Consider the following 26,085-nt stretch of genomic DNA (forward strand, 5'->3'; position numbering starts at 1 on the left):
CCAGCCATGTGGAAGAGCATCTAGGCCAGGAAGCCTAGAGCACATGGCCTGAAAGTCATGAGCCCTGGAGGCGCGGGGCTACTGCAAGCCCTGTCCTGGCAAGAGGCCAGGGAAGAAGAGCAGGGCCCCGGGCACAATGTGCCCTAGGCTTTTAACCCACTCCAAAGGGGAGTGGTTAATTAACCTGATTGGCTGGTGGGCACCCCGGTGTGGCCAGGTAGGGGAATGAGGCCACACAGGGGCGTGGCAAAGGCATCAGGTAGGAGCATGAGGCCACACAGGGGCGTGGTCTTCCAGTTCACAAATCAGATCAATTTTAACCTGTATGCCTGCCTACTTCACCCTCACATTAATTTTTATTTTAAAATTATTTTCCCCAAAATATCTGTGGCATAATAGACAAATATCAGTGATAATTTGGTTTCATTACATAATATGACAAAAAATTTTCTTTTATACTTAGAGATTATTAACCTGGATTGTTTTTTCCTTTTTTTCTTTCTTTTTTTTAAACTTTATTTTAGCCATGTAGCCACGTGGCCCAACCACCAGCATCAGCCCCACCCCCATTCTAATGGGATTCACTGCTCCTACTTCCCTGCCCACCCCCTGGCAAAGTTTTACAAGGACCTGTTCCTGAATATGTGGCTCTCTTTCTCTCTGCCTCTCTCTATCTGTTGATCTCTCTCTGGATCTCTCTCTTACACTGTCCTTCTCCCTCTTTTCCTTCTTTGCCCCTTCCCTCTGGTCTGTCGGGTTTTCCCAATAAGCCCTTTCCCATAAATAAATAAATTATTTATTTATAGAAATTATTATATAATTATAAATTATTTATTTATAATTTTTTATTTTAAATGCAGAGTTACATAGATAGAAGGAGAGCCAGGTTGGTATGGAGGGGGCTTCAAGAGAAGCAAAAACCCAAAGGACCCAGTGACACTGGGGTTTTTAAGTACAATTTCTGAGACAAAGCTCTCAATCAATAAGGTGGGAACTACCCCAACAATAGACCTGATTTACAATTCTTTAACCTATCTGGCATCACAAGGGTGGGATACCTAACTTGTTTTTACAATAAACTGTAAACTTAGGAAGATGTAATCACCACTCCCTTGCTATTCTCATGATAAATTTGGAGATTTTCAAGGAAGGAAGACAAACATTTTGCTCTTGCTAAAGACAACCTTTTGGGGAGAAGCAAGCATTTTATACCCCAAATTCCACTGGGGCCACCCTGACTGTCTATTAACCCATCTGACTCCTCGTATCTCCCCTCAACAAGAATGGACCCTGGCATCTGTTAGGGAGGCTGGGTGATGATCACTCTGGCTGCTTCATGTTGAAAGTGTCTTCGTTGGGAAGGGCAGTCAAGACAGGGTTCCAGCAGGAGGTGGCTTCCACAGCCGGATGCAGTGCCAGCTTGCAGAAACTGCTTCCATCGAGGTTTCAAGAGCTTGGCCACCCAGAATTTACTTTGTCAAGTCTGAAGAAAATGAATCTAACAAGCAGTTTAAACTCACAGGCTCTAAACTGAGGACAGTGTTATATTAGAGGACCTAAGAAAGATGTCTAAATCACAGGCAAGTTTTCTCATTGAGAAGCAAATAGAAACTGACAGAAAGGGGCCTGATAGTAATCAGGTGGGCTTTAAGACCTCGCTAGTTATGAGGCCAGACCTGTCTCATCATATGAGGTACATCGTAAGGGAGGCACCCTGTTGACTTCTGTCACCTAGCTAGCCTCGAAGGAGAGCTGGCTTGAAGAGAAGGTAGGTGGCAGCTCTAAAAGGAAAACATGTTTAGTTACTTTACAGTTCTGCCTGCAGTGTTGCTGACCCTACTTGGTCATCCCCTGGACAGCAGTGGTTACTTTGGAAGCTGGCCCGAGTGAAGGGCTTTTCAGCTGAGAGCCTCAAGGCCTGTGGCTCTGGCCTGGAGCCCTTAGACTCCAGGGCAGGTCTGTTTCCAGTGACCCAGCTCTTGGCTGGCAGAGCTGCCAGGGCTCTCCATAAGGGACTTCTGCTGAAGCTCCGGCTTTCCACACTGAAAACCAATGCAGTGGACCAGCCTGTTGGTTTTCCTTCATTGTGTAAAGCAGCCATTAACTGGCCTGCCACCTCTCTTTACATTGCTTTTATTGGGCCATCTTCTGCAGCTTTCCCAAGCACATTAGCAGGAAACTGGATAGGAAGTGGAGCAGTCAGAACTCGAACCAGCACCCATATGGGATGCTGACAGAAGCTTAACCCGCTATGCCACAGCACCAGTCCCTGGATTATTTTTTTTTTCTTTTAAAGATTTATTTATTTATTTTAAAGGCAGAATGACTGAGAGAAAAGAAGGACAGAGAGAGATTGTCCACACACTGGTTCTCTGTCCACACACCCACAATATCCAGTGGTGGGCCAGGCAGAAACCAGGAACCAGGAATCCAATGATGGCATTTGGGCCACCATCCACTACCTCCAATCACATTAGCAGGAAACTGGCTCAGAAACACAGAATAGCTGGAACACAAACCAGGCACAGCAATATGGGATGTGGGTGTCTCAAGCAGTGACTTAACCCACTGTGCCACAATACCCTACCCTAGCTTGGATTCTTAATATTAACTTATTTTTTATTACAAAAATATAAGATTTTGAGAAAGAAGGGAAAAACAATGCACATTGCCAACTGTTAAACCTGAACCTGTTTTGTAAGGCCTTTTTTTTTTTTTAAGATTTGTTTATTTTACTTGAAAGTTATAATTACACAGAGAAAAAGATGCAGAGAGAGAGAAAAAGAGAGAGAGAGGTCTTCCATCCACTGGTTCACTCCCCAACTGGCTGCAATGGCCAGAGCTGTGCCAATCCGAAGCCAGAAACCAGGAGCTTCTCCAGGTCTCCTACGGGGGTGCATGGGCCCAAGGCCTTGGGCCACCCTCCCTGCTTTCCCAGGCCATAGCAGAGAGCTGGACTGGAAGTGGAACAGTCGGAACTTGAACCAGCACCCGTATGGGATGCCAGCACTGCAAGTGGCAGCTTTACCTACTACTCCACAGCGCCAGCCCCTTGTAAGGTCTTGCTACTCATAGTCCTTACCAGTTGCATCAGAATTGTTTGATTGCCTGTTAAAAAAGCAGAATATCAGGGCAGATGTTGTGGCACAGCAGGTTAAGTTGCCACTTGGAACTCTTGAATCCTATACAAGGGCACAAGTTCCAGTCCCAGCTACTCTGCAGTTCCAATCCTGCTTCCTGCTGATTTACCTAAGGGGATGATCACCCAAGTACCTGGGTCTCCTCCACCCATGTGGAAGACCTGGATGGAGCTCCTGGTTCTTGTTTGGCTTGGCCCAGCACTGGTTGCTGCAGGCATTTGAGGAATGAGCCTGTAGAAGGAAGAGCTCTCTCCATCTCTGTCTCTGTCTTTTCTCTCTCTACCTCTCTCTCTCTCTCACTGTCATTCTGCCTTTCAGATAAATCTTTTTAAAAATGCAGACTACCAGATCTATCTCAACCCCTTCAATCAGAATATGATTGCTTTGCACTTAAAGTCTGAAAAGCATTGCCTGGTGCACTACCTAGAGCCCTGCAGAGCCTGTTTCACCAAGCATTTACTTGATTCCAACAACTGTCTACTGAACTTCTGCCGTGTGCCAAGTATTGATGCTCTGTTTTCATCTGCAAGTGTTCTCCCAGGACTGATTTGGAACTATTTGGAGACAGTGTCACCACCATCACCACCATACCACCACCTACCCCCGTGCCCAGAACTGTTTTCTTGGGCAAATCAAGTTGTCCTGAATGGAAGAGCTGCCAATTTCATAGAATGGCAAAACAGCTCCTTCTGAAGTGATTCCAGTCCTCTTGCTTTCAAATTCTCACACAGTGATGCTGCCAAGTCTGTAAAGTTTGATGCTTTCTTACTATGTTCATGTCTTCCATTAAAAGCTGAAAAATAGAGGAAACAAGCACTGAAATCAACATTTCATAATAAAGCTTAAAGAAAACATTGTGTTTGCCTTAAGCAGCTTCCATAAACTTTTCTGTATGGGAATTTGCATACATGTGTATATTTCAAATGTACATGTATTACTATATATATTACAAGTATACATATATCTATTTAAGTTCAAAGTAGAGCTGGCATTTGGCACAGGGGTTAAGACGTAGCTTAGAGCACCTGCTTCCCTTATCAAATGCTGTGTCTGGTTTGAGTCTCAGTCCTACTTCTGATCCAGCTTGCTACTCACACACACCCTGGAAAGCAGCAGGTAATGGTTCAAGTAGTTGGGTCCCCGCCACACACATGCGAGATCTAGATTGAGTTTCTGGCTCCTGGCTTGGGTCTGATTTAGCTCCTGCTTGTTGCAGGCATTTGGGAAATGAACCAGCAGACAGAAGTTTCTTTTTGTGTCTCTGCCTTTTAAACTTAAAAATAAGAAATGAAAGTTCAAAGGAAGCCCAGATGATGACATTTGAAAAACAGATCTTAGGTAATCTCTTCACAGTGATTTTTTTTTTTTTTTTTTTTTTTTTTTTTTTTTTTTTGGTGGTGGGGAGGGAGATGGTGGTGGTCGGGGTGGGGAGTGGCCATTTTTGTTGACTCAAGCAGCTAGATGTCATATTGCTAACTGAGATAGCTGAACCAAAAACCCTTGTCTTCCTGCAAGAAAAGAATTTCAGACATGAGGCAGAGTAGCACTAAGCATGCTAGCAAAAGTTAATGAAGAGAACATATCTGATAGGTCAGGTGGGCATCTCAGCAGAGAACTGAGAGTACAGTCTGCATTCTTTATAGACATCAGCCTGCCTTATCTCCTCCTCCCTCTTCTTCTGGGATAGTAATGGGCAGAAGGCTTTCCTGGGCATGGAATTCGTGGACTTCATCAGCACAGTGTTATTGGACCTACCAGCCTCACTGGCACAGAGCAGGAAGGATTCCCTAAGCCATCCGTCCACTGAGGGTAGGCTGGAACCCTCCTAACAAAATTACCTGGCATGGGCAAGACTTTTGATGTGCAACTGCCGGTCTGCTTCTCAGACTGGCTTCCCGGTGCCTCTTCCCTCATTCAACCAAAGAAAACCCCTGCTTTTGTTCCTCAGCCCTTCTTACACATATAGGCTATTGTCCTATCTAACAATATTCCCAATATCTTGAGATATAGTTTTAAAAAGAGCACTATATTAAAATGCCCTTTAAGCATCATAAGACATATGACAAATGTTACACACTCTTATACACTCTTTTAATTAACTGATAAATGATATTCTTCCAGACCAAACAAAAAAGCTGTTTGTTGCTATAATGCCACTAGCAAGTTTCTTTTCAAGATTTACTTTTTTTTTTTTTTTTTTTTGACAGGCAGAGTGGACAGTGAGAGAGAGAGACAGAGAAAGGTCTTCCTTTTGCCGTTGGTTCACCCTCCAATGGCCACTGCGGTCGGCACTCTGCGGCCAGTGCACCGCGCTGATTCAAAGCCAGGAGCCAGGTGCTTCTCCTGGTCTCCCATGGGGTGCAGGGCCCAAGGACCTGGGCCATCCTCCACTGCACTCCCGGGCCATAGCAGAGAGATGGCTTGGAAGAGGGGCAACCGGGACAGAATCCGGCGCCCTGACCCAGACTAGAACCTGGTGTGCCGGCCCCACAGGTGGAGGATTAGCCTAGTGAGCCGCGGCGCCAGCCCCAAGATTTACTTATTTATTTGAAAGGCACAGAGACAGAGATATCTTCCATCCACTGGTTTACTCCACAAATGGCTGCAACTGCCAGAACTGGACCAAGTTGAAGGCAGGAGCCAGGAACTCCATCCAAGTTTCCCATGTGGAAAGCAGGAACTCAAAATACTTGGGCCCCAGCACTTTGGTACAGAGGGGTAAAGCCCTGGCATCCCTTATGGGTGAAGGTTCAAGTCCTGGATGCTCTACTTCTAATCCAGCTCCCTGCTAATGCAGTGAAAGATGGCCCAAGTGCATGGGCCCCTGCACCTGTGTGGGAGACCTGGAAGAAACTGCTGGCTCCTGGCTTCAGGTGAGCTCAACTCCAGCTGTTGTGGCCATCTGGGGAGTGAACCAGCAGATGGAAGACATCTTTCTCTCTCTGTCTCTATGTCTCTCTGTAATTCTGTCTTTAAAAAAAAAAAAATGTAGTACTTGGGCCATCATGTGCTGTCTTCCCAGGTGCATTAGCAGGAAGTTGGATCAGAAGAAGAGCTGAGACTCCAATCAGTACTTTGATATGGGATACAGACATCCAGTGAGTCAGATTATCCAGCTAAGCCACAACACTGGCTTCACAAATTTAAATGAATGATAAGAATAGAGGAAATTTTAATAAGATGTCAAAAGGGGACAATGTGCAATTGGGCATAAGCGTGTATATTAAAGTAGATGGGGGTTGGTGATTAGATGTCACCCCAGATCTGTTCGTGAACATTCAATCTTCCCTTAGCTCTAACCGCTGTTTCCTTTTCCCTTAAGGCCCTGCAGCCTCGCTGAGGATTTGCCTGAGCTGAAGCCCTCCAGACCCCTGCCTTCAAGGCCAGGGTGCATTTCTTGAGTTGCCTGTTTATGAGGATGTTCCTGGAGATTCGATGTGAAATGTCTCATACACTGCAATAGGGACCCTACAGTTTTCCACCACGGGCAAAGGCCACTTGGAGGAGTTGGGAACATTGCTGAAAGCAGGGAAATGAGTTGTGTGCCTCCACGTATCCGGGCTAAGGAGCCTCATTCAAAACAGGGTTTCCAGACAGCGTTACCCAGCAACTGCTCCAAGAATGCTCCCAGAGTGCCATTTAATATACTCTAGGGGTCATACCCGCAACCACCGCCGACCCCCGCCTTGTGGGGCTTGTGGAAACCTAATGGGACAAAGAATTTGAGAGAGAATTCCAAACAGCAGACCAATACAAATGTAAAATAGCCTTCTCTTCTGTGCAATGGGCATAACAGCAACGAAGTGCTGCCCAGCTGTCTGCAGGTGAATCTTAATGATGTGCCACTTAAAACACAAATCACCCTTGCACCTTTCTTAGCCCCTGGACAGCTCATATTGCTGCTGCTTCTGGTGGTTTACAGAAAAGGCAATGCTCTCTGGACAATGGTCACTGTGGGCGGCGGGGCGGGGGTAGAAACAGTCGCGGACGCGAAGAACATCCAAAGACTTTAAGGCTGCAGGACAACCCGCGTGAACGCCAACCGGCCAAGCCCCCAAGTTCCCACGATTGCAGCCGCAGCAGCTGCCGGTTTCCGCACGCAGGCAAGCGGGAGTGATGGAGGGCGGAGACTGGGGAGCAGGGGAGGCGTGGGAGCGGGACAGAGGGGCAGCCCCGAAGGGCGCTGGCCAATCACAGCGCGCTCCGCCCGCGGCCAATCACCGGCCTCCTAGCCCGGCAAATCTGCCCGGCAGTGCGGGGCGGGGCTGCCGGGAGTCCGGGAGCCGGCGGCTGCACTTCGGAGTGTCTTTTCAGGAAGCCACCGGGCAGGGGGCGTCGGTGCTGGGAAGCCAGGGGGAGCGAACGACAGGCGGGCCCGGCTTATGGACCAGCCCGGAGTCCTCCATAGAAGCCCGAGTCAGGCTGGAGCTGGTGCGCCCGGGCGCGCACACGTGTGTAGACCCGCGGGCATGTCTGTGGGCTGCGCGGGCACCTGTCGTGTGAGTAGCTGCGGGCGTGGCTGCTCTTCGGACGTGCGGCTTCTGTAAGCTTTCTCTCCGGGGGCCTGCCTTCCCCCACCGCCGCAGGGAAACCTAAGAAGTTTAACAGGGCTGGGACTGAGCCGATTAAGGAAGACTGGGCCGTAGAGGGTGGGGACTGCGGGTGCTGGGAGGTAGGAACCACCTCTTTGCCCCATCTCTTAGCCAGCAAGGCGTCTTGCAAAGACTGGCGTGACAAAGGTGGCCCTGAAACATCTACAGCAGTGATGATCACTGAGTGAGTGGCCCCGGGGCTGAACCTGACCGATTTGTTGACGAGAGGGATGCTAGCAGTTAGGAAGGCAAGGAGGAAACTCAGGATGGGGACCATCTGCTCCCCCAACCCCAGCGGGACAAAGACAGCAGCGGAGGTCTGCAATGCCGACTGGATGGCCTCGCTCCCCCCTCACCTCCACCACGTCCCCCTTTCCCATCTGGCAATCCCAGGTATTCTTCTGTTCCTACTTGTTCCACGGTGTTTGCTTCTGCCATGTTAGTGTTGTTGATGGGTTGGGTGGCTTTTCTATTGTGCTAAGGAAAAATAATTGTCAGTGACCCCTTTGTATGTCCAAACCAAAAACTTAACACCAGCGGAGCTGCTTCCAAAAGGTTTAAGTACACTGCATCATTGGCAAAAGGGACACTTGAGAATGGAAGCACCGCACCACTGGTTTTGTTTGTTTGCTTGGTTTAGACTTGATAGCCTCATTCTAAGAACATTAACCTTCTTAATGTCGGGGTCAGGGCATGTGAGGAGTGCATCTACTTGATCACGTTAAAAAAAAAAAAAGAAGAAGAGAGATGGGGGGTTATGAATAGTCATAACAATTTTAGCCTTGCATCTAAATTAAAACCGAAAAATGTTTCCTTTCTTACGTATCTGACCTTGTGTATTGGAAAAATGACAAGCAGGTAAGGCAGGTTCAGAATGCGGGATGAGGATAAAGACCCATGTTTTTGTTGCTGGGAAAGCCAAAAATAGAGAATCCAAGCTGTCATCACAGGCAGTCATTAGGTGTGATGAGATGGTCGTGTTTGAGGCTTTGTCTATATATACACAGGTGTCTCTGCCTGACTGATCTAGAACTACAGCTTGAAAAGGCTTCTGCTCCAGCCACTGTCTCTCAGCTGGGGGGTTTATCCCCTGCCATCACGCTTTGGATTTGATAAATGTGTCCCCTTTCTTCCACTCAAAAAGTAGTTGGTGCGGTTTCTAGGGACAGATGTTTGCACTCCAATGAGTTGTGGCCTGATGTGCTGAGCAGAATCCTTTGATGCCAATACTTGGAAAGCACCCCAGGAGCAGAGGATGGACTGCTGCCAATCCTCTCCCTCGGAGACACAACAATTGCAGTTCACCCCTAGACTACAGACGGACTCCCGGGCATTCCCCGGCCAGTCTGCCTTTCTGCTGGCTGACCAGTGACCTCATGCAACCCCAATCTTTGCTTTCTATGCACAAGGAAGAGGAACACAGGCTTGAAATGCAGTCTTTTCCTTACTTGCCTCTTCTTTTCGAGGTCGCCCAGGTTCATTGTCCTCATGGGCCCTTGTTGCTTTTGAGCAAGGAGAGACCTGCTAACTTTCTGTAGAGTTATGATCACTTCTGTTCTACCAGCCATTGGCAGCAGCTCCCTGGGAAACGCCAGATGCCCGTGCTTTAGAACACGTCTTTTCCATGTTTGATTGACGCCTGTGGAGTCATCACCAAAGTGATGCACGGGCCACGTGTAACATTAGTCATTGCCTTCAGGCGTAACAATGGAGTTATTTTGTTGTGGTGTGTGGCAGGCAGGTAGTATGTGTTTGCAAATAGAATGGCATCCTAGGCAGGCTGAAAATGGCCAGGGCATTTCCGAGGCAGGTTGGGGCTTCCTCTTTTCTTGGACTTGGATGGCTCAAACCCTAGAGCTTGACTGTTCACCCTGACTCTGTGACTGGAAAGGAGCTGGAGTTTGTCCTGTGAGCACTAGGGTGTTTCTGCGGTTGCTAGTATCGTCAGGGATGAGGAGGATTGCAGAGCAGCAAGTACCTGGGGCCCAATACTGTAACTGGAAAGTCTGCAGTTAGCGGCTGTGGGGGACACCAGACTTTGTTCACACAGCTTTGTGGATGTATGCAACAAGAAGGGAGGAAAATGGAATTGATTCCTCAAAAGATGCTGGATTCACTACTGTGAAACTGCCCTTTTCTCAGCGGTAGAAAGGTCATATGTGTGTGCATATGTAAGCTCAAAACAGGCAGATCCCATCCTCAGTGCTAGTCATGCAGGGACTCTCCTGCTTGTTCTTTTTTCTCTGCCTTGAGTTGAATACTCTCTCCAGATAAAGGCGAGCAGGCCTTCTGGGAAATTCTGAAATATAGAAGGTTTTCAGGAAGTGGAGCTGACCGGCTGCCTTCCACCACTTCTCTTCCTCTTCCTCCTTGTCCTTCATTGTCATCATAGCTGTTAGTTACTGAACACTGCCATTCAGCTCCATTGGCATGCGTTACCTCACGTCCTGACACTTCCATGAAGTAGCTGTTAACATCCTCATCCTAGAAATAAGGGAATGATTGTTCAGAGAGGGTAAGCAGTTTTCTCAAGGCCACACAAATCCCAAGTGGCAGAATTAGTGTTTAAGCCCCCGTGGAGCTTCAAAACCCTTGCACTGGCCCTATGCCCTTGAGGTGGCCTTGGGAAGTACAGAGCGATGGAGGTAGTCTCTAACTGAAAGCCAGCTTTTACAGACTGTTCTGTGCATGGAGTGAATGGAGGAAGTTTTAAAGCTGGGTGGTCTCTAACTGAGTGAATATATATCACTGTGGTGGGACAGACAGATGTTATGTACTTGAGTGATGTATGTTCTAATTCTATACAGCAATGTATATAATTTATATATAAATAAGTGTATAAGTGTGTGTGTTTGTGTATATATATATATATATATATATATTTGGAACCTAAGTTTTAAATTAAAATTTAGTGCTTCAGTCTACTGTGTGTGTGTGTGTGTGTGTGTGCCCATCGGGGCCTCTGTAAGAGTGGGTCCAATGTGTCAGGAAGGGAGTGGGGCAGTGATGGCATGGGAAAGGGCAGGAAGAAGGCAGGGGTTCTGGCAATAAGAGCAGAACTGGGGTGGAGTAAACTATGTCGTATTTGAGTGCACCTGCTGCATTTGACCACATGATGATGAGAGATAACATGTGTGGATGTGCACCTCTCAACAGAGCCTTGATGTATTATTTTACTTGCACAACTGTTAAGAGCACCTGTTAATGACCACTTTCACCCAAACATACGGAAATATCTTAAAGAACAACCTCAAAGTAATTCTTACTAACAACTAAATAGAATCACTTGATAGCCAAAGGGTAAAGAATCTGGAAATTGGACAAGTCAGAGCTTTAAATTAAAGCATCAGACTATATAAACATTTTCATTGACATTAATGAAAGCATGATATTCTCTATTGACAAATGGACTGGGAGGAAAAATAGTTTTCTATAATGTATACTGTATTCTATCTTTCTCTACGTATACATATATGCACATATAAACAGCATGATTCGTATTTGTATAGATAACATATGTACATGCATTTCATGCTCCATTTTTATTAAAGGTAGACTAATCTATTGGGAAGAGTGTTGAACTGTGTGATGTTGAAAAAGTACCTGCATTTCTCAGGATTTAGTTTCTTCATTTGTATCAAAAAATTGGATTAAATGAAATGTAGAGTCCTTTCTAGGTGAAAAGTTACTTGATTAATTTGAGGGTTTTGTTTTGGTTTTTGCCTATTCTTTATCCAAATGTAGGAAGAGGTGAAGCTAATGATTTGGTTCACTGTAGATCCAAAGGCTGTTTCTATTAATCTTATTCAAAACAAGAAATTATTTTTGGTGTGCACAAACAAGGACTCAAAATAACAGAATGAAGCAGGGTTCCTGCGTTTTAGCATTGTAAAGGGGCTTTAAATGAGTTGCTCTAAATGGACATTCATTTGAGCAGATCCTGAGTGCATTTTTAGAAACCCCAAGGTGGGAGGAGGACCCAAGATGACTCAGTCATCCACCATACCATCAAAGAAGTTTAAAATCCAGTGATATATGTGAAGGCACTTCCAAAAATGCCTAAGAAAACTATAATTAAAAACCAAGTCTATTTTGGTACAAAAAATTTGGAAATCTACACAATTTTTTAATAATATGCATTTTCCATGAAACTGTTGAACAGCACTTGTTTGTGTGGATACACACACACACATACATACACACACCATACATAAAACTATCTATGGTGAATGTATTTATATAGATGGATAGACAGATACATGTCACATATGTATATATAATCCCTTCACTATAGATATTTTCTAAAACACTGATTGAGATAAGTGTGAAAATAGAGATATAAATAATGTGTTACAGAAGCACACAGAATGGGAAGATTAAGTTAAACTTTTAGAATTAGGGACTACTTTGTTGAGAAAATAGCATTTGACCTGAGAAGTGTAGAATGATCAAGATTTCACAGGATGTGGCGGATGTGGCTGGGGCTTCAGGACTGAGAAAGGAGCTTCTCAGGTGAAGTGAATGGTGCTAAGGAATGCGGGTGTGTGTGGGAAGGGGCTGAGGATGCCCTCACCTGCCCCTGCACATCGCTTGCTAGTACCTTTATCATAGCACTTTGCAACACATCGTTATTTTTTTTTTTTTTTTTTTTTTTTTTTTTTTTTTTGACAGGCAGAGTGGACAGTGAGAGAGAGAGACAGAGAGAAAGGTCTTCCTTTGCCGTTGGTTTACCCTCCAATGGCTGCCGCGGCCGGCGTGCTGCGGCCGGCGCACCGCGCTGATCCAATGGCAGGAGCCAGGAGCCAGGTGCTTTTCCTGGTCTCCCATGGGGTGCAGGGCCCAAGCACCTGGGCCATCCTCCACTGCACTCCCTGGCCACAGCAGAGGGCTGGCCTGGAAGAGGGGCAACCGGGACAGAATCCAGCGCCCCGACCGGGACTAGAACCCGGTATGCCGGCGCCGCTAGGCGGAGGATTAGCCTAGTGAGCCGCGACGCCGGCCAACACATCGTTATTTTTATGTGACTGCCTTTCCCATGATCTCTGAACAAGTCAAAGAAGGAGAATATGGCTTATTTCCCTTTTTAACCCTAAGTCCTAGTAGAGGCAACAGTTCAGTCATTGATGAGAGCTGAGTGAATAATTTAATGCATGAAACTGCAGAGTAAGAATACTGGAAAAGGAGCTGGCAGCCACCATCATTTTCCATTGTGATCAGAGCTCATCTGAATAGACATTGGCTTCACCTTTCCTAAGTAGCTACATAAAGCCGAATGACGATTTTCCCATCTCTTCCCTGTCCTGTGCACAGCATTCCTGAAGCCCCAGATGAAAACTCCGAGGCTGAGTGAAACGGCCACACGAGTCAGAAGCAGAACTTCTGTCTCAGGGAGAACCCCTTTGCCAGCATCCTGTCTGCGTGCCCTCTTCCCTTGTCAGCTTTGAGCTTCTCGTCTTTCCTTGCACTGACCTGGCCTGTAGCCTGCCTTCCTTTCCCAGGGCCAGCTCTTCCTTCCTTAAGGGCTCCTCACTGCGTTCGAGGCCCAGGCTGGTCTCTGTTCTCAAGTTGCTGCCAATCATTCTCCTCCGTTCTGCCTTTCTCAAGTCCTCTCCTTTGCCTATGCAGGTTGGCCCCTGATCTCTTGGTGATTTCCGTAGCCCTTCTCCCTGTGGTCCCACACTCTCGTGTGACACGGAGACAGCATCACGGGGCAAGGTGGGGGGGGGGGGTGCAGGATGAAGGGGTCATGACTCAAACCTTGCTTCAAGAAGTCAGAACAAGAGATTTAGAGACCACCCAAAAAGAGGGCCAGTCAATTGTGTAACCGGACGAGGGGGATGGCTCTGCTTTTTGGGTAGTGTGAGCCATGAGTTGGCCCTAGAACACATCCGTTCATCTACAGAGTTTGAGGCTGTGGGAAACCAGGGACAAAGGTAAATCTACCAGGATCTACTTACTTATGCAAGAAAAAAAATGAGACCAAAATGATCTATTGAATGGAAATATTTTATTTTTGTTGTTGCTTTTTTTTCCATCATTTTCCCCTCTGGGTAGCCAGTGTGAAGAATAAAACAAGGCAACGGCTGTGGTTCTCGTTAGTAGGTTTCTCTCCTAAGGAGACTCATCTCTTTCGTAGTCCACCAACCCCTGCCAAAGCACATGAAAACCACCAAGAATTCAGGAATCATACTTGTGTAAAAGAAGTAGGATCGAGGAGCAATTAAGACTGGGAATGCAGCAACCAGAGTGCCTGGGTTTGAATCCTGATTCTGAGGTCACTTAAAAGCTGTGTGACCTAGGGCAAGTTACTTAACCTCTCTGTGACTCAGCATCCTTCCCTGTAAAGCAGAGATAGTAATAGCTCTACCTCATTTGTTTAGTGTGATAATTACATTCATTCATATAAAATACATTCAGTATGAAGTAAGCACTATACAATCGTTGTAATTTTTATCATTGTGGTTATTATCAGCGGTGACTTATTGAAAGCCCTTACCTGGGACAGACAACAGAAAGGAGGTATAAGATGCTGTCTGTTCCCTGAGATAATTTACAATCTAGTTAAGGAGCTGAGGATTCAATTAAAGCGTGCAACTCGGTGTTCTCTGGCTGATCAGATTAAGGTGACTTGAATGGCCACCCCACAAGGGGGCTTTAGAGTTTAGGGCAGGAAGCATGAAGGACTGCCCAGGATGTGAGCAACAAAGATGTCAAATGCAGCATGAGGGCAGCTGATCAAGAAAGCCAGAAGATCCTCTTCAGTTATCCTCTCTGTCCTGTCTACCATCCCACATTCAGCTGTCAGAGCTCATCATCTCCGGACGCACCAAGCCTCTGGGAAGAATGCCGCCCTCTTGTGACAGGGCCACGTCGGCTCCGTTCATTTCCCCAGCACTAGCCCAGTCATTTTGTTCCCAGCTCAAGGGGGTGGCTATTACAAAACACTTCTCGCTAAACAAACCCTTGTGTGTATTTCACTACTCCTTCCTCAGCTGTTGGAATCATTTCATCATCCCTCCAAACACATACACCCACCCCATAAACGCACATTCATCACCCATTATCCAACACAGACACACAGACACATACACACATACACGTACCACACACTTGCTATGACCTACGCTTCACTCTCAAGGGGCCTAAATCCTAATGTCTGCTGTCGTGCACCCTTCATGCATAGCCTGCAACACCTGCCCAGGGCCATTTCAGATCTTGCAAGTGTGCGGCTTTCACGTGCATATTCCTCTCTCAGCCATGCTTCTGAAGCTAAGGATTTGGTTTCCAACACCTGATCCGATCTGACCTCCACTCGATATGACAGGTTGCCCCTGCATCTCTCTAGCCACTGGGAGCCTAGGAGCACACGCACACTAAACATAATGGGAGTGCAATGCTTTTGTGTCCTGTAACTTTGCCTTGAGAAAAATCGCAAACCACTGTGCGGATGCTGACTAACCCTAATTGGCGTTTCAGCCCAGGTCTGCAGAGGAATGGTTATTAATAGACATTGTAATGGGTGGGCGTGTTTGTGTGTGTGCGAAGAATTTGAACACATATCAAGAACCAAGGTGGAGGAGAATGCTGATGAAAGCTGTCTGGGTTGTACTGCACACATGGTTAAGCAGGAGCCCTTCCAGCCTCTCACTGGTGTTGTGAAACACGGATGGCAATTTGGATTATATTGCCAATCACTCGTGTGGATCAGACACTACACGGAAGCATTGCATTACTGGATCTCTAGGTAACTCCAAGATAAAACAGATTAGGCCACAGAGACCTGCACTGCTAATGGAAGGATATGTAGGTTATGTCATCTGCGAAACAGTCTTTCCTGGAGTCTCCATCTACTAAGGCAGTTGAAATTTCTAAGAGCATAATAGCTTTTTTAAAATTCCAATTATTCTAGAACTGTCAGCTACAATGTACCATTTCTTTTTGAATAACATTCTTTTTGTTTTTAAAGATTTTATTTATCTATTTGATAAGATAGAGTTATAGACAGAGAGAGGGAGAGACAGAGAGAGGACTTCCATCTGCTGGCTTATGCCCCAAAGGGCCACAGCCACCAGAGCTGGGCCAACCCAAAGCCAGGAGCCAGGAGCCTCCTCCAGGTGTCCCACGTGGATGGAGGGGCCCAAGCACTTGGGCCATCTTCCACTGCTTTCTCAGGCCACAGAAGAGAGCTGGATCGGAAGAGGAGCAGCAGGGACACAAACCAGAGCCCATATGGAATGCCAGTGCCATAGGCAGAGGTTTAGCCTACTGCGTCACAGAACCAGCCCCATCTCGGATAACATTCTATCAATATTTCTTTTTCTATACAGATCTGACAATATTCAAATGAAAGAGAAAGCAGGAACCATTTGTGCCCTGTAATGCAAATGTCTTGGTGTGCAACAGTAATCTGCAGTAGCAGTGAACTGAAAACCTCCTAGACTCTGTCAGATTGAGATGAATATGTTATGAACATGTATGGCTTGAAGCCTTATATAGCAACAGCAATATTCTTAAAGTGCACTTGAAGCCAGATTAACACTCCCCCCTTAAAAAAAAAAAAAAAAAGAACCGAACAGATAACACTTAAAATAGAATGCGCACCTGTTCTCCCTGGGATTGTGCTCAGGTTATTGTCCTGAGAGGAGCTGCCCATGTGGATCCTCCTGACAATTATATGATCACATCGAATTAATTTGGGTGAAAAAAAGTGCTTCTTTACTACGTCTGCATTTTTACATTGTAAAATGTTGTATTTGCTTAAAGGAAAGTCATTAATTTGAAAGATAGTTGAGAGCCCTTTTATGCCAGGTATTGTGTTAGATGAGATGATGACAGAGGTAAGATTCTTCTCCCTGCCCTTCATGAGGAAGACCAACACTCAAACACAATAGAGAAGAATGCCTAGGCGACTATGACTTTAGAGAACCAGTTCCCAACTCCGTTACCGGCAGTAGGAAGGAAAGCTGGGTAGACTGGGCTTCCTTGGGTTAAGAAGTAAAGAGCATGTAATAGATAGCCAGGTGTTGCAGGTGGAGGGGAGAGGGTCACCTTGTAGAGGGACTGGAGACCGCGAGATGCTGGTGACCTTGAGGACATCTAGGCTGTCTGGCATTAGCAGAGCATGGATTTCATTTAAAGGCTGTAATGGAGATAATGCTGAAAAAGCAAGCAGGAACTCGATCCTAACAAGCCTTATTGGTTATGCCAAAACTGAACATTATCTGAGGGCAAAAAGCTGGTATTGAAAGACTTGGTCAGGAATGGGCGAAAGGCCCTAAAGCAACCACATGAGAGTAAAACAAAACGGCCTCTCAGTTACCAAGGGAAATGAAGGGTCAGATGAGAAACCCAATTGTTTCTTTTACTGTATTTGACCCATGTGTTAAAAATTTATTATCCCGCAGGCACTGGTGACTCAGTGGTGACCCATACGGCCTTGGTCACTACCTTCAAAGAGCTTGCAGTCTAGTTAGGAAACTGGGCATTTCGTCAAGCAGTTAGAACAAAATATGCAACGTAGGAAGATGGAGAAGGCCTAGCATTCAGCAGAGACAGCCCAAGGCTTGGGCATCCAGGGAGGCCTCCTGACGGAAGTGACGAATAAACCAAACTCCAAACAATGTGTAGGAATTCACCTTCAGGATAAAGGAACCAAGGAGAGTAAACAAGATGGGTGAAGAGAGGGAATGGCCCAGTAATGAACCAAAACAGGTCACTACGATTGTGCCGTAAGTGACAAGGAGGAGAGTGGCAGGCAGTGAAGTGGGAAGACATTTTGGGGTCTAATAAGCCACATTAAAGTTAACTTTTCCTTAGCAGGAGTGCAAAGGACTTTAGGTAGGTGACTGACAAGGTCAACTTTGTGTTTTAGGAAAGATCACTCTGGCTGCAGCACAAGATGTACCATAACCTGAAGTTCTGGAAGCCAAGGGACCAGCTAGGCTGCTGATGAGGTCACCCAAGTGGGAGGTGAAGCTGACCTAAGAAGGAGAGTAGCGGGGTAGGGGTAGACAAGGGAAAGGATACATGCTCTGGAGATTTTTAGGAAGAAATAGCAACAGGATTTGGTGATTAGCTAGAGAGTGAAACAGAGTTGCAGCTGGCTTGGGTTAGTGGGAGGGAGTGGCATTCCCCAAAATCACAATGCAAGAGGCCCGGGCTTAGGGATGCTGGAGGGAATAATATACTTGATCTGGGGCAAGCTGAGTTTGCGATACCTGTGGGAACCTTCAGACTTGGAAAAGGGCATAGGAAGTGCCCAGTAGAGATGATGAAGGAGCTACTGTATGCCCTACCTGCACCCACAGCTGTGGTTATATCCAGTATCACATAATTTGTTTAAAGCTGGTATCCTTTATTTTCATATAGGTTTCAAAGATTTCAACTGAGAGTCTTCTTCTTTAAGTAGGTCTGTCTTGAATTTCTACTTCTAGAAAGGGGCCCTCCTTTATACTTACCCCATGTTCTACATGAAGTCTTTGAAGTCGATCATGTGTATCCTCAACCATGTTGGCAGCTTGGGGGCAGGAGTGGAGGTGGGGTCAGCCCCTCTGCCTCCCCACTACTACTACAAACCAGAGGTGACATGGAAGCTTTGGATTACTTACCATGATCATCAACTGTCATACATTGCTCACACTGACATCCTGGATGGCACCAAGAGGCTCAAAAAAGCAGGAGGATGTTGTAGTAGAATTATTTCGTTTGAGTTTTTCTCCTGCCCTAAACATGCTCCTAGTTTCCCTGAAACCTTAGTATTATTCGTTCTTCTGTGTTAAAAACTAAAAGATAGTTAAAGATCACACGATTATCTCAGAGCTACCAAGGTGCATCAAGGGCTGACCAAGTGTCCCTGGTGAGGGATTATTGTATAGAAGAGGAGCCATCTGGTTGGAGGCAGCAGGATGCACCTTAGCAGGATAGAGGCAGAGTTAATGAACTACCTATGCAGGACCTTCTTTGGGGTTCTTTTGAAAGAGAACAGATACCCATGTTTATGGAGAGAGCTGTAAAATGCCTCCCGTAAGAGAGACTAAACAGGCAGTGGAGTACTCAGGTGACCTGCAGAGCCCTGGGGAGGCTCAGTGCTCCACTGGTGCCTCTCTGGACACCTCAGGGCCAGGGCTGCAGACTGTCACAGGGAGGCCTTCACCAGAGAAGCTCTGCTTGACTCTCTTTTATGTATAAATACTTCCTGTGAAGGTGTCTCAGGTCTGCGGAGCACGCTGAGTGCCTCTGATTGACTCCAGTGCTAACCCATTGAGCTCACTGGGGTAGACAAGCAGGGGCTGGGTTCCTGGGCCAACGTCTGTCCTTACATGGTGAGATGCCACTTGGCTCCTCAGCACATAAGGAAAACTAACTTGACCGGCATCTTTTGCTTCCAAGTGTTCTGGCTTACATAGCTGCTTTGTTGCATTGTGAATAACTACGAATAATTCAGTAGGCAACTGATTAAATATTAAATTGGCCACATGGCCCTCTCAGATTTTGCTAGCAGTTTCGGGTTATTATTAACATTCTCCTCACATATCTCATGGAAAATAATCAAATAGGATCCAAGTGAATCCCTTTGAGGTGGTGAGAAAGTTTAAGGATGTTAGTCTTTGGTTGGGGAGACTACTAAACGGTCCCCCTGCTCTTGACTCTTGGACTCGGGTTGGCTGACTTTGTGTATCCTCAAGATGCCTCAGCCTATCTGCACGTGTTAAATTTTCTGCAAGTGCTACATTTTTTCCCCAAGGTTGTAATTCAAGTGTGCAAGATGAGAGGACCCAAGGAGACATTATTAGAAGATAATTTACATAGGTATAAATTTCAAGGAATCTCCTCTCTGGGACTTTTAAAATAGTTCAATGCAATATTTTATTTTAGCAGTTCCTTTGGTTATCCTTTCTCTTTTATTGTTGTCCACTATGTTTTCTGATGCATTGCTCTTCACTGACCCAGATCACTCATCTAGAAAGACAAATGGAGATGAATGGAGCGGGGGGTAAACAGGTGCCAGGGGTGAAAAGGTGGAGAAAGTGAACTCTGCCTGTTTAAAGAAGATAGATGGACCAAAGAGAGGCTTGGAAAAGAAGATCAGGAGACTTAGGGTTATGAGCAATGGGCATCTGTTTACTGAGGCATTTGTCTGCATCTACTCTACCTACAGTACATGTGCAAGTATTCAATAACTCCAAATGCCAAAAATGAACTGCAGAGATTTGAGCGGGAATGAGGCATGAGTCTGCCTTCCGAGACTTACAGTCAGGAGGCAGAGACAGATGGGGAGGTAATTACCACCCAGGGTCCTAAGTTCATGAAGTATGAACTCAATGCCAATTTCCTGAGCACTCAGGGAAGAGCAGTTAAATCTGCTTGGTGGAGTCGGATGACTCATATTCTAATGACGGTGAGCTGGATTATGTACAAGTGAATAACATGGAAAGACAAGGGACAATAAGATTATTCCCAAGTACTGCAAGTTTTGTTTAAACAAATCTTTTGCCATTTTCATTAACCATAAGGCCTACTTCTCATATATAACTTACTAAATTAATATACTCTTAGCTCAGGCCACAGAAATATTTTAACATGCAAAATTATGATCTGTGCATGTCAAATTTGTTATACTATTTGTAGATATTTTTCTACAAAAGCTGACCTAAAGATCTTCAGCATTTAAGGATATGTGTTCATTGTTACGTTTGTTCTTAACATTTTTATCGTCTCTCTGTTTTTAATTCTTATTCGCACAGATGGCAATAGAGAGAAGTAATTCAGAGGGTAGGTTCTGCTATTATGACATGATGGATTAAATCCTGCTTACTAGTTATGTGACCTTGACCTTGATGTCTCTCTCTTAGTTTTCTCATCTGTAAAATGGGGATGAGTACAGTATCCACTTCACAAGTGCAATGTTATAGAAAGCATCCATAAGACTGCCCTTAATTACAAATGTGGGAGTTCTCAAGGTCATTCTTATGTTCAATAATTTACTAGCATCATGACATCATAAATAAAAGTGTCAATTGTTAAATCAACAACAGGAGTCACTGTGCACCTGCTCCCATGTAGGATATCTGTCCTTAATGTGTTGTACTATGCGAATTAATGGTAAAACTAGTATTCAAACAGTACTTTATACTTTGTGTGTCTGTGTGGGTGCAAACTGTTGAAATCTTTACTTAGTATATACTAAGTTGATCTTCTGTATATAAAGATAATTAAAACTGAATCTTGATGTGAATGGAATGGGAGAGGGAGTAGGAGATGGGATGGTTGCAGCTGGAGGGAGGTTATGGGGGAAAAAACCGCTATAATCCAAAAATTGTACTTTCGAAATGTATATTTATTAAATAAAAGTTAAAAAAAAAGAACTCATTGAAAGCTGTCACACACAGGACTACTGTTTATTACCAGGAAAGACTGTAGATTAAAATCAGTTAAGGAGACAGGTACATAGAGAAGGCAGGGAAGTTAAAATATGGAGTTTCCAGTATCCTCTCCATGAAGTCATGGACCCCGATATGTCCCTGATGTGGCTGTGGGACAGTACACATACGTGTTGTCACCTGAGCTTTGGTGACCAGAGATTATTGGGCCTCTACCTGTCAGACCTTGGTATCCAACCCCTCCAGTGACTCAAAGCTCCCACTTTAAATCACATCTCTACATTCTGATGTGGCCCCAGGTAAACAAAGATACTCTTACTAGTAGGCCATTCCAAGGCCTTAAGAGATTACTTTCCCTGGTTCAAGGGCAAAGACCAGATCTCTTTGAATAAGGTTAAATTTTACTTTACGACTCAATGTTATTTAAGAGTTAAACAACATAAGTAATGTGATTAGCATATTGCCTAGCATAAAAAAACCATAGGTTACTTATATATACTATTATTAACCATGCATTTATATCATATGAATATGTACCCAGCATCATAATAGATACTGCAGAATTTTAATGAACAAGATGTAGTTTGTGGATCTTGTAGGAGACATACAGGAGTTCAAATAATCCAATAAAAGCATGATAAGCTGAGTGCCATGGTAAAGGGCCCTAGAAAAAGTAGCATCTACTTCCAGTAGAGGTTAAGGAACAGCTTCGCCAAAGATGGTGCCTTTGAGATGGACTCTGGAAAAAGGGTAGGATTTCCACACAAGGATGAGGCCATTCCAGACAGAGGGAAGCAAATGAGCAAGATTGGAGGTCTTAGGAAGGAACCAAGGGCAGCTTCAGGGAACAGAGAAAGGGATGCCATGGCAAACTGCACAAGTGATGGGAGAAAGAACCGAGAAAAGTCTGGAAAGATAGGCATAAGCCAGACTGAGAGAGGCTTTTAACATTGCTCTGAGCACATTATGCTTTGTTTTGTAGGCCATAGGGAGACAGCGATGGTTTAGGTACTGAAAAAAAACCCTGAAAAAAATGCTATTTATGACTCCTATCTTTGAAGAAGCTTTCTCCTCTACCATGACATCTCCCTTCCAATGCCCACCCCAAATGTTTCCAATCATCCTGCAAGAAACGGCTCAGACATGTCTTCTGAGCCGCATACCTGCGTTACAGCACAGTGTCCCCCGTCCCTGCTACATCCAACTGTTTCATTGCCTCTGTGTACTTGGGAATATGAATAAGAATGAGCACCTTATGGAAAGCAGAGAGGGAGAGAAGGAGGAGGAGAGAAACATGGAATCTTGAATATCTACAAAGAATGCAAGCATAATGAACAGATATTTCTAACTTAAGAAGAAACTAGTATGTGCAGGAGACAAGTGATAATAACACCTTGGGTAGGACAAATTCTTCTAGTCACATTGCAAAGGTTTCTCAAGGTGCCCCTAAGGCTTTCGTGATAAGAACAAGTATGAGGGTACTTCAGAAAGTTCATGGAGTTGGGCATTGTGGCAAAACAGGTAAAACCACCACCTGAGATACCCACATCCTATAGTGGAGTGCCAGATTGGAGTCCCACCTCTGATCCCCACCTAGCTTCCTTCTAACATACACCCTGGGAGGCAGCAGGTCATGGCTCAAGTACTTGAGTCCCTGCCACCCACATGGGAGACCTGGATGGAATTCCAGGCCATGGGCTTCAGCTTGGCCCACCCCTCAGCTGTTGTGGACATTTGAGGAATAAACAAGTAGATGGAAGATCTCTCTCTCTCTCTCTTATTTCAAATAAATGAAAATAAATTAATAATACTTTAGCCTCATGGGTTAAAAGGGTTAAATAGGGTTAAAAGATGAATTTATTTTGGTGCAAAAAATTTTTTGAAATCCAGGCATGCTTTTTCATAATATACATTTTCATGAACTTTTAAAATGTCCTTTGTCTTATGATGATAGTAATAACAAAGAATAGCTTGCTTATGTAGCACTTACTAGTTGCCCAATATTATTCCACCTGACTAACATAAACCCAGTTCATCCTTCCAACAACTCAGTAATACAGGTTCTCTTATTATCCCCATTTTATAGAAATTGGGACATTGCCAAAAGAAAAAATACCCCACAACTGATAGCAATGCTAAAATTGTTAAAACTAGATCCTGCCAAATTCATTTAATTGCTTTTAAATAAAAGCCGTGGGTAGAGTTCGAGATTGACCCAGCGTTGGGCTGTAACTTCCCTGTTGCCTGTAATAAAGAGGAGTTCTCTTTTCATCTGAGGCCATTTGTTTCCGTGCCAGGACTGAGTCTAACTCGTGAGCACCCTTGAGGACAGTTATGTTGGAAGAGCTGCCTGCTGACCTGTGCCGGCTGAACAAGTTGCATTTTTTTTTCAAGGCCAGTCACATAGGAGGTTTTTATTGACTCAGAACAAAAGCAGCACAGTGGTTTAAGTGGTCTGCGAAGTAGGCGCCCAGCGCGGCTTTGGCAGAGAGAAGAATCTTCCTGCCTGTGTAGGGAAAGACAAGATGCAGCTTCCACAGGGGTGTGAGCAGCGTGGGGTCTGCCAGGGTGGCTGTGCTGGCCTGCACGCCCCCTGCAGTGTGTCATGTACACATTTCCTTTAAACCCATCACTTGGCATGAGTTATGTGGCTGTTTGCTGGACTTTTCCCTCCTCCTCCTTACTCTTCCTCTGTTGGAGCCCCCGCTCAGTCCAATGCCAAGCAGAAGACTGTCCTATCCTAGGTGGGGTCTGGGGAGAAGCTTCCCTGTTTCACGGCCAGTCTGCAGGTGTCAAAGGCATCTGATATAACCCTGCCCTATGATAAAGTGCAGCCACCTGAGGTGACTATGAATGCAGGTTGTTTTTTGTTCCCCAAGGTCCACACACTAAGTTTTGTAAAGATACCACACAAAGCAATGAACCATCAGCCTTTGATGTGAAGGGAACTATATAAATGCTAAACAAGAAGTGAACCGCTGGCCAGTGATTTCAATCAACGCAGTGCAAACCCAAGGCCAGAAGATAGAAAGATGGTCTCTGTGACTCTGTGCAGGAGAGAATTTCACCAGCAATTTGATGAAATTCTAAATGATCCACCAAGAATTAAATACCACTTCAGGCTTAGGAACTATTTCCCTTTTACAAATATCATGTCATGATTATAAACGCATTTTCTGTTTTAAGTATAGTAAGAATGAAAGAAAAATTATTTCTTTGCAATAATTAGTAGTCTTCATTAAATAGCATCATAAATTCTTTTAATGAACCATTAATAAATGAAACCATCCATTTATTTTTTTAAGATTTATTTATTTGAAAGGCAGAGTGATGGGTGAGGGAGGGGAGCAAAGAGAGAGAGAAAGAGAGAGATCTTTCACCCAACAGCCAGGGCTGGGCCAGTCCAAAGCCAAGAACCAGGAGCCCCATCTGGATCTCCCACATGGTTGGCAGGAACCCAAGTACTTGGACCATGATCCTGCTGCCTCCCAGGCTAATTAGCAGGAAATTAAATACAGGTGGGGCTTGAACCAGCCTTTCGATATGGGTTGCAGATATCCAAAGCTGTGGTATAACCTGCTGTGTCACAACACCTGCCCCACACCTGTAGCTCTTTAGACAAAAAGGACCCTGAGGCTGATTTCACCCACCTCCCTGAGTTTACAAATGGAGAAAATAAACTCCAAGTATGAACTAGTATAAACCCAAGTTCACAAAAGTAATCTGAGCGGACCAGCAATGGGATTCAAGGCTGTGAGCCGTGGAATTAGAAAACATTTCAGCGGGGGAAAAAGTTAGAGTGCCCTCGTGTGTCCCTGTGTAGAAATTCCTATGGGTTCTTAAAAATTTAAAGTAGCTTTAATCTCCACATCAGTGTTCTGCATTGCAGTGAGCAGACAGGCATTTAGTACTGAAGACAAACCCTGCACACACCACGGTGTCAGAAATAAATGAGCAATGCAGTTGTTTTGGTTCATCTGTGAGGATGTAGCAGCCAGGTCATCCCTATAGTACCTTTGTGTGGATTTGGGTCTAACTGACTTGGATTTCTATCCCAGGCAGCCACTTGGAATCTTTGCAACCGTGTACTAGTTGCCAAATCAGTCTGAGCTTCAGTTTTGTCATGTATGACATGGGAGTACATAATCACTGTCTTGCAGGATTGTAGCAGAAATCAAATGAGACCTTATAAGTAAATACGCATCCGGCATTTGATAGGAAGCATAAGTAAATTGTAGCTGTTTACTTTCAGACAAGAACCCCCACTGGAGGCCACCAGCAAGTTAATGATGAAGGAGCTGGGGTGCAGACATCGGGACGTGCAGAATGTCCTGTGGTTATTGGATGTAAATGTTTCCCTGAGCACTGGAGCAGAGCAAAAGGAGAGATAATTAAAGATTTGCTTACTGAATATGTGATCCCTCCAAACAAATGTCTTTCCTTTTACAAAGATTTATTTATTTGAAAAGTAGTTAAAGGGAGAGAGAGAGAGACAGACCCCTTCTTATTAGCCTGGTTCACTCCCAAATGGCCACAATGGCTGAGGCTGGCCCAGACTGAAGCCAAGAGCCTAGAACTCCATCCAGCTCCTCACCATGGGTGGCAGGGACTCAAGCTCTTAGGCCACCACATGCTGCCTTCCCAGGAGCATTAGCAGGGAATTGAATCAGAAGTGGAGCAGCTGGGACTCAAACTGGCACCCATATGGGGTGGTGTCATTGCAGGCAGTGGTTTAAACCACTGTGTCACAAAAGGCGGCCCCAAATTTCCTTTTCAAATAGGGAAATTTTTTTATGGCTCTAAGCCAGAAGCTTTCCTACAGGTGGAAACTCTTTCAGAAGTAGCACCTGCTCTCGGGCACTAAGGGTCCGGCAGTTCACAACAAAACCTCTCCTATGACAGAAAATAAGTGAGAGCCGGACTCTATTTGTGCCATTGATCCAGTTCCTTTAGAGGTCTTTATTTACTGAGAGG

General features: G+C 45.1%; 1 protein-coding gene across 1 annotated transcript in view; it reads left to right on the forward strand.

Moving 5' to 3' along the window:
• Positions 1-7,391: 7,391 nt before the first annotated feature.
• Positions 7,392-26,085, forward strand: part of PLCXD2 (phosphatidylinositol specific phospholipase C X domain containing 2) — a 66,519-nt gene continuing 47,825 nt past the window's right edge. Inside the window, exon 1 of the mRNA XM_002716713.6 lies at positions 7,392-8,125. Coding sequence (XP_002716759.1) covers positions 7,963-8,125 — 163 coding nt within the window. The 5' untranslated portion in view covers positions 7,392-7,962. The remainder of the gene's footprint in view (positions 8,126-26,085) is intronic.

The sequence above is a fragment of the Oryctolagus cuniculus genome, chromosome 4, assembly GCF_051225735.1.
Source record: "Oryctolagus cuniculus isolate XC-2025 breed Fujian yellow rabbit chromosome 4, ASM5122573v1, whole genome shotgun sequence".
Taxonomy (NCBI): Eukaryota; Metazoa; Chordata; class Mammalia; order Lagomorpha; family Leporidae; genus Oryctolagus; species Oryctolagus cuniculus.